Source organism: Anopheles darlingi, chromosome 2 (genome assembly GCF_943734745.1).
Source record: "Anopheles darlingi chromosome 2, idAnoDarlMG_H_01, whole genome shotgun sequence".
In the NCBI taxonomy this organism is placed as follows: domain Eukaryota; kingdom Metazoa; phylum Arthropoda; class Insecta; order Diptera; family Culicidae; genus Anopheles; species Anopheles darlingi.
This window is the reverse complement of record NC_064874.1, coordinates 79,411,847-79,421,056: the sequence shown is the minus strand read 5'-3', so window position 1 is coordinate 79,421,056 and position 9,210 is coordinate 79,411,847. Positions and strand designations below refer to the sequence as shown.

Below are 9,210 nucleotides of genomic sequence, written 5' to 3'. Positions count from 1 at the left end.
GCCCTCGTTGCCACGGTGATCGTCGATCGGAGGCGTTGAGCAATGGGAGATTCACAAACTCCCATTTCCGTGACAAATATTTCATCGTTTATGCGAAGGTGTTACTAGGCGGGGAGGAGCAACGGTGTACGAAAAACGGGAACATGCGAGACGGGGAAAACATTTTGAATTGAATTAGCCCCCGGCTGAGATGAGATTACCCTTATGAAAGCTGTTGGAATAAGGGATAAAAAGACTCATCGCATATTCGGTGCGTTATGGGGGTTGGGAGGGGGGGGGCGTGAAATGGAGCAGAGAACACGAGAGGGGAGGGTTTTCCGGTCGAATGAGAGGATGCAGCGTTATGTGCGGGTTTGAAATTATTTTTATAAAAAAGAACGTCACGCCATGATGCGGTCCCTTTCGGTTGCTGCTGCTGCTACTGGACTGGATTATTATACAGCAACGGCACCACCTGATGTGTCGTTGAACCCTGGCATACACCGGGGTTAGAGTTGCAATTGAAAAGCAAACTGCTGCTGGTATATATTTCAATTGCAATCATATTTCAAAGGGCGAATGGTATGATGCCGTGGAATTTTTGGTGCTTTGGTTGCGATCGGAAGAGGTGAGGATTCGTGACTTGACTAGAAGCAATAGCTACTGTTTGGTCAGTTTTTGGAGCTTTACTGTTATGTTATCGTTTTAAACAATCCAATACAAAACCATCATTTGTTTGATTATATCTGGATTTTCTCGCATATAGTTAGTATCCGTAGTCATTTAAAAACAGTTTAAAATAGAAATGCAAACAAATTTTACACACCTAGGCATTAAACGTCTTCGGAAAGTTTATACTTCATTCCATCGTTTCAGGGGCTGAAGAGATGTTTGAGCTTTATAAAAACATACAATTCACATACCTACATTATCCCTTAAATTGTTCATTGTGTAGCAGCATATTTGAAATTCTCCAACACTTTAAATTCATATTTTCATCAATAACCAGTGCTGGAAACGACTACGTTTCTTTACGAAACATAAAAATGGAAAATCTACCCCCGGAGTCCTTCTAATCCAGGCGCCCAGAAAGCTCTTTGTATGGTAAACATGCATTTCTGGCAAATCAAAGGACAGTGCGGACGGTACGGTAGACACCTAGACACACTGTGCAGCAGCCGTGTGCATGTGGTCACGCTCCAAAAACTCATCGACCCTGGTCAACCATTACAGCGTTAAGGGTACGCAGCAGCAGCAGCAGCAGCAGCAGCACCAACACCATCATCACCATCACCATCGAGCTGACCCAATTTTTTCACCTTTTTCCCATCGTTTTACGGCAGCATCATGATGATCCGGTGCCAGGATTCTGGCCCAGAAGCTTGTCGCGATGTAAAACCCAATCAACGGATCGAATTCCATGACCATCGTTTGCAGCACATTCGCGCACTTTCCTTTGTGTCATGCGTTGGTCTTGGACACACGCACCACAACAGCAAACGTGCGGGACGCACTACGCTACGGACGGTGACCTCTACGGTGCCTTTCTGATGCACTAACTAGAACACCAGGACGAGAACGCCAGGACCAGGACCAGGATGATGGTGTCATCCTGCGCTGTGATCCTTTTCTTATCGAATGACACACTCTCACGGCGAGTGTCACAATGATGTGCGGAGTAGCATATGTGGTGGTTGCAGTCCCGACGCTCCGAAAGACCGTCCCCATTACACCGAGAGGGGAGGGGGGCGCACACGCACATCGACACACACACTTACGCACAGAACGCGGCCAAACCGGTCGTTCTGTTGGCCGTTCTCCGTTAACGGCGTTGGTGTGACCATGAAAGTGTGACACTTTTTGGACTGTGAGGATGGACTCACGAGGACATGGCTGTTGATACTGTGTGTAAGAGGTGAGCATGTCTGCTCCAGCTGATGTTATCACCTCAGGGGTGGGCAAGTAGTCACGAGGTGCTTCAGCAATCGACCGGCAATCGTTGTGGACAAGGACAACAGGTCCCTGTCTCGGTCACGTTCGGCCAAACCAAGACGGTGTGTCCGTGGTGTGCCCGTGTGCGCCGGTGTGCAGACGATGACACAAAACCCCTTAGACAAACCACTGCCATCAGAGCACTTTCCCCGAGCAGAGCACGGCGCTCGAGCTCCGATGTTGACCGAGATTGCTTCCGTGCTGCAGCCCGGTCCCGGTCAGAAGGACCGCAAAACCATGGTTGGTGGCGACGGCACGGTGCGGTGCGGGACAATTTATGATTTCAGCAACTTCGTACCTATTGAACTTTCATTTATCTTCTGCTGCTGTTGCTGCTGCTGCGAAGGCCGCCAGTTCGGACACGGTCGGGCATTCCCGGTTGTTGGTGTTGGTTGGGCAAAAGCTTTCGTTTTTAAGTGCTCTCTGGCCATGGCATGGCGGCCAGCATGTCAGGTCCAGGGACTCGGTCCTCGCATCCTTCGGGACGTGTTGTGTAACGGTAGCGTGGGGGCTTTATGGGCCACACAACATGGGTGGTGGTAGGGCAGGGCAGATGACCTCGACAGGAAAGAGGCTATTAATAGCCGACGCCGACGCTATCATGCGCTCCTCGTTGCCTCTCAGGTGCAAGCGACGCGTCGTACCGCCGGGGATGGTAATGCCCATCCGACTGGTGAGCATACGCCAGCGTGAGCAGGACATTCCCGGCGAGTGAGCTTGCATAATTTAGAATGGTAATGAATAAAAATTACCCTTCGGCTTCGGTGCAGCACGGATTCGCTGTCCGTGGTGAGTACCACGCGGAGTGTGGAGTGGCGTCCTCTTACACCGTTCCGGTGAGGTTCCCGGGGGTCGCAAGGTGAAATGGGACGCAAGAAAGGTCTTGCAAGAAAGTAAACTCCCGGGCCAGGAAAGAGGAGCGCGATGCCAAGGGTGCAAGGGTTTAATGAAGAGTTATGCTGCAGTAGTGTATCGTGCTTGCATCGTGTTGTGGTGCACCATTGGCTATCACTTTGTGCAGGATGTATGGTCGAGAAGTTTTCAAGTATATTTCGATGCAAAATTAACAATTTTTTGCTCATTTTTAACATAGTTCAGTTAAACAAAGCCATTTGCATACGCTGTATTTATGAGGTAGATAAGCAGTTTTGTTTGTTTTAGACAAACGTCCCGTTAACCTGCAGTCGTTAAACATAGGCCCCTATTGCGAGTGTCTTGTCTCGTTTTCAAGACAAGACTCGACCAGTCTTGTCTGGTAAAAACCGCGGAGTCTTGGTTGTCTAAAATCGGTATTGCGAGAGTCGCATGAATACTTGAATGAACAAGTGTTCATTTGGCTGTCAAAAGCCGTCAAAATCCCAGCTTTGTATGTAAACAATCGCGCGCAGCTTGAGTTTCCTTACCGTTAACGTGTTTTAATTCATCAAAAAAATGTTTTCAATCGTACAATATTTGTTCAATTATTCTCAATCTCTGATGCATTTTTATTCAGGAACTCGATCGTCACGAAAGCAAATGCTGAGGTTTGAGCCCATTACATGGTTCTCAGAAAATGTGCCATTTCGTGCAATTGAACATAATCGATTACTGGTAATAGGTTATTGATTAATTCCATTAAATTCTTCCAAATCAACCGCCAGTCTGCTAAATAAAAAACTGTTACGGTAATCTTAAATCGCAGTCTTGTTTGGCAGACTCCCAGTCTGGTAGCTTTGAGTACAAGACAGCTGAGTCTCGTTTCCAAGACAGAATTCGGAGTCAAGCAAGACACTCGCAATACCGACACCAGACTGACGTTTGTCTTGGAAACGAGACAAGACACTCGCAATAGGGGCCATAACATTGAGTCGAGATAAAGAGAATCCAGACATGAAAGATAAACAAACGCTGCTTTGAATTTCTCCAATTTCTTTTTATTCTCTGAACTATGGGGAGCAGTTTGTATTTATCTGATGGGCATTATAAGCCTTCTGCACAGTGTGTACTTAGATCGAAAAAACTATTTCATTGGCATTCATAGCTTCATAGCAAGCTGTACGAAAGCAAAATAATTTTTTCTCATTTTTTACAATTTATTGTTATCAGGGGTATGAGAATCCATGTTATCGCATCGGAATTATGCAAATTTCTAGATTTTCCACTTTAGGAGGGATTTCAAATTGATAAAGTGATAGTTCAGCTAGTTACTCGTCAATTTTAGTTCAATTATTTCAAAGTTATTACCAGTTTTTATAGCAACAGTAAAATAACATTTCTCTAAACCGATCTCTTTCCGTACATTTTAGATGAAATAGTCTTGTTGGGAAAAGGAGAGATAAGGTTAAAACCAAATGAAGTGATGTTTGCATTTAACAGCCACTTTGTATAGCAATCGCAAGCATCCAACCAGAACTTTAGTTTTCATTAAATGAATTTAACCGAATAAAGAACAATTTAAATTAGATAGAGATAAAAAAGAGATTAATAATCCTGGAAATCACCCGAAACTCGATTAAAACGTTTAAATTAGCAACACAACCCACACACATAAACGTTGCCATCACTGAAGGTAAACCATAGAAACGTTTAAAGTAACGAAGCCCACTTACCTCGGGTAACGCTGTATCGGTGCGTAGTCGGCCAGGTTTTCGTCCGACGGTGCCCGCCGTCCCACGCAAACACCCAGGAACGATTGGGGCGCATTGCGGCCCGACCAGCAGCCAAAGAACCGCTCCCTTCGCGGTTGCTCTATCGAGCTGAGCTGTCGATCCGTCAGGCAGTACTGCAATAGGGAACACCGGTGGAAATCGTTACAATCATCGGTAAACAGTGGCTCTGATAGCATCGATATGTATGTAAGTATGTTTGCGCAGCGACCACCCATATGCCATATCTGCTGTCTGCTTGTTAGCTTTCCACCATGACACCGTGTCATGGTGCAGAGATTGCCTTTTCGAAGAACGCTAATTCCACCATTCGCGGCACCTCGCGACCGAAGCAGCAGCAGACACGAAGACACGCGGAAAGATAAAACATCCGCTAACAAAAGCGTTCGATCGACGATCGGCGGAAAAGGAATGGCGTATTAACATCTCGAACACTCTATGTTGACATTTTCCATTCTACCAGACATTCGGCCACGACAACCTCCTCCTCCTTCTCCTCCACTGTGGATGATGTACGCCGTGATTTGTTTGCTTCGGTTTTCCATTCAACTCCTGGCTGGCTAGCCAAAGATATGCCCTCCGCCTGGATCGATTTCCGTCCAATTCGGGGCGAAAGTGAAGCGAAAATTCAATCAACGCTCACCATAGCCCCCATTCCTACGCGGCGGTGGCGGGCGCTTGGTAAATTGTTTGTGGTAGCAGCTCCAGCATCACTTCCCGGGGGTGGGGAGAGCGTGTTGCCCGGCAGTCAACGGCACTAGGGACATGGGTTCCTGGGCATTTCCTTTTTTCCGTTTTTTTTTTTTGGTTGGGAATCACATTTCATGTTCGCTTCCGGCAGCTGCCGAAACGAATTGTCATCGAAATCGAATCCCGGGGCGTCGAGCGTCGATTTGAAAATATTTTCCAAATCAATATTAGACACGTCCTTCGTGCCGTTTGTGTGTGTGTGAGCCAGTGTGCCTTCAAGGAGTCATGTTGTGACGCGATGTTAGAAACGACGAGCGGGCACCAGACTGCCCAAAGCTCGTACATTTCATTTGAATAATAATTCCGTCAGCCAGTCAGCGAATGGTGAGCGAGTTAATTGAAAATGAAAAATGAATGAGCTTTTGGTAAAGCGGAGGAGAGGAGGATGGCACTCAACATGTGGTCTTTCGCGGACGAATACGGTGGCGGTGGGGTAGCTTAGCTTGCATATTTTACAGCCCACACAGCAGTGGCCCCGCCTGTTGTAATGCTGTAATGGTCTCCTGGCGCACGATGTTGTCTTGCTTCTTGTCGGTGCTGCAAATGAATAAATCATTTCCAGAAATCTGTCACTCCACTTCACGGCACAAGACACGAACTGGGCGAAACACGCTTTGCCTTCTGAGTTCTGAATGCATGAAGTCAGAGCCGATGGCGGCAGCAGCATCAGCAGCACCGGAAGCAAATCCTTGCCGTCGCTTGTCAGTGCTGGCAACGCGTTAAATCTTTCCTCGTCAAGTAAGCTCGCTCGCTCGCTCACGGCATGCCACGTAAGGCAGCAAAACACTATCAAATTGTGATGTCAAAATGGGGGCAAATCTGACGAGATATACGACGGTAACGCAACATGATTGCTGCGATAGCGCGATAGTCTCTAACCAGACAGCAGACAACATCAAACAACGCGATATCGGACGAGATAGCATCGCACTCGCGCCATCAATCACGAGCGGCGTGAACCACCGATTGAGAAATGATCCCCTAACCCCAACCATGGCCATGCCCCGCAGCCCAATCGCTCAAGTCGCGCGCTGAAGCTCGGTGGATATTTTGGCAATCAAACTCCAGCTTCAGTCCAACGCGGGGCTCCCGGGAACTAGAGCTTCCGATGCGCGGCCATGATTAATGGGTACGAGGAATGTCGCGGTCGGGAAAAAAACCGGTGGCCTCAGGCTCGTTGGGTGGCTATTAATTTCCCCCGGGAGAGTGGCGCGTGCAGGGTGACGTCGATTTGTGATGCGAGCAGCCAGCACCCCCGGGGGCAGTAGTTGTTGCAGACGATGTTTAGCGCTCAATTGGACCAGAGACCAGAGAGCGGTGTGAGGGAGACAAAAACTTTTCCCCACAGTTTTCTCGTTGCTGCTGCCGGGTTTGTAAAGTCGCGGCTCGGTTGAAACTTTCGCCCGCTGCAGACTGTGTGTCTCATTAGGACGATTCACTTCTCAACTTCTCAGCACAACAAGCCACAGTTCCAGATCCCATTAAAGGCTTTTCCACACTCCACCGGAGGCAGCCGGATCTTCTTCGAGCCAGTCTCTGTGTACGTTTCGTGCTCGTTGCTCAATCAATTATGTTTTGTTATGATTTTTCATAGCATTCCACTCGTGCGCCGTTCACCTCAACGCGCACCTAGAGACCTAGAGCAGGTGCCGAGCTGGCAGCAGCCGAGGACAAAGTTCCGGGCCGGGTTTGGTAAGCGACCAAAACCATTCCATTGTGGCCAGTTGTGGTACTATCTCTCCTCACTACCAAGAAAAATGTTCGGTGAAAGTTCGCTCACCGAGCCCTGTTCGTGGGCACGACACAACACAACTTTTCGGCAATCTAATTAAAGACTTTCGAGGCGCTAACACCAACGCCCCGGGGGGTCACGAGGTTGGCTGGTCGCCGGAATTGGCCCCTAACGCACCGGAGCACTCTCGGCGGCCAGGGGATACTAGCCATTTTGCCCGGCCCGACATCCAATTTTCGCGCTGGCTTCCGCGTATGCGCAACGCAATCATCGCTTTTAAGCACTGGCCGCTATCGGAGCCGCTCCTGGAATGCTTGCTCTGGGTTGAATGGTGCTCGCTAATGAAATAGTTCCACCGGGACTTCCGGGGAGGGTGTCTTCTGGTGACTGGAATTGCCGAGCACCGTAAGCATTCCACCCGGGTAGTGTTAATTCAAATGAATGTCCATAAAGGGAATGCCCGGGATGGGATGTAATCGAATCGACGCAAACGCTTATTACGATGAGCTTTTGGCCTCGGAGGCTACTCTGTTTCGGTGATGGTATGGAGCGTGGTAATAATGGGTCCCTCCCCCCGGGTTCCTGACTTCTGCTTACCTGCTCACGGATATCTCCCTTCGAGTAGACGGGAGCCCTCGAGCAAGGTCCCGTCTCAAATGGCCGGCCCTTCTTTCTGCCCATATTTTCATCTTCGGAGTCGTAACTGCGGGCTGCTAAATTTACTTTCGACTGCAACGAGAGGAAGAAGAAACGGGAAAAGAGAATGGCGAACGCCAAAACATTGGATTTGCAGCTAATGTTGCTGTTGTTGTTGCTGTGGAGCAGAATGCTGAGCCGGTTGCTGACCTGTGACGATGTGTCGATGTTCCCTAGCGAGGAGGCGTGATGAAGGCCTGCAAAGGAATGAAACAAAGAAAAAATGGACGCAACGGTTAGAGTAGATTGTCAAAACATAAATCCCACCTAATACGCAACATGAGAAGGGACACACATTTCATGGGGAGGAGGGGCTGCACACTAGACGTATGCTAGGCTGGAGTTCCGGACAACCGGTGTATCGGAACCCGGTGCCCGTGACAGCGGGTATACCGAGAGGCGTAGCTTCGCTATTTCCTAGAGCCCATAGACCAGCAGCAGCTTCTCCCTTAACGATGGGCGACCCGGGTAGACACCGGTGCTATCGAACGGCTGTAACATGCTCAGGTGCGATGCGAACTACAACTCGAAGCCGATTCAAATGGCCCTTCGCTGCCATTGGAAACCCGGGACAGTCTCATGAGAAACATAGCAAATGGCCCTCACCTTCACACACACAAACACGCACTGGTGCTTCATGTCTTGAAAATCCTTACAGAACAACAAGGCAGAACTAGATACTGCTGCTGATGCTGGTACTGCCGGAAAACACAAGCTGGTACGCATATAATCCACGTTGCTTACGATATCTGCAGCCCATTTTTGGGGCTATTTGTTTCCGGTAATAAATACATGCTTTCCGTTTACTCCGCAGCATGCTTCTTCTTTTTATGCTCCATTGCGGAACATGAGACACTTGGTTTGGTGGCCGTTCCATGCCAAAGCGATTCCATGTACCGGAGGTGTGTGTGGGATGCGTATGACAGCATAACATGCTGTCGGTGTGTGACGAAGGGGAAGGGGAAATGGCGGGGAACAGACTAAGGCAGGATTGGCATCCTTAACGGCCGCAAGTTATACGATGTGTGTGAGTGTGTATGCGTGGTAGAAACACGTTGGTAAGCCGTGTAAGGATGGCGAGAGGAAAGGAGGTTTTTGTTTATTGCAATCTGACGCCCAAAGCTCTGTAAACGTCTACCACACGTGCAGCATTGGCGCTTTTTATTGGAACGGATTAAGCAGCTCGTAGCCTTAAAAAGACGCTGTGATACCTTTGCCTTTGGAGCAGGGATTTGTTATACAAATACAATAGAAACATTGACGAAACCTGCTGGCAACTGTTCGACGAACAGCATTGTATCGGAAATGAATTGAGTGAGTGTCTTGCGGTTTGCGAAAGGTCCAGACTCATCCAACACGCTCTCTATCTCGATGCAAACAGCGTTAACAATCAACTCCGGTCACAGACGGCTGGAC

At 48.6% G+C, this 9,210-nt stretch overlaps 1 protein-coding gene across 1 annotated transcript in view; it reads right to left on the bottom strand.

Annotated features, from left to right (window-relative positions):
* Positions 1–9,210, bottom strand: part of LOC125960132 (uncharacterized) — a 64,708-nt gene that overhangs the window by 30,445 nt on the left and 25,053 nt on the right. The window contains exons 2-4 of the mRNA XM_049693336.1: positions 7,945–7,991; positions 7,696–7,827; positions 4,560–4,732 (exon numbers count right to left, since the gene is read on the bottom strand). Coding sequence (XP_049549293.1) covers positions 4,560–4,732; positions 7,696–7,827; positions 7,945–7,991 — 352 coding nt within the window. The remainder of the gene's footprint in view (positions 1–4,559; positions 4,733–7,695; positions 7,828–7,944; positions 7,992–9,210) is intronic.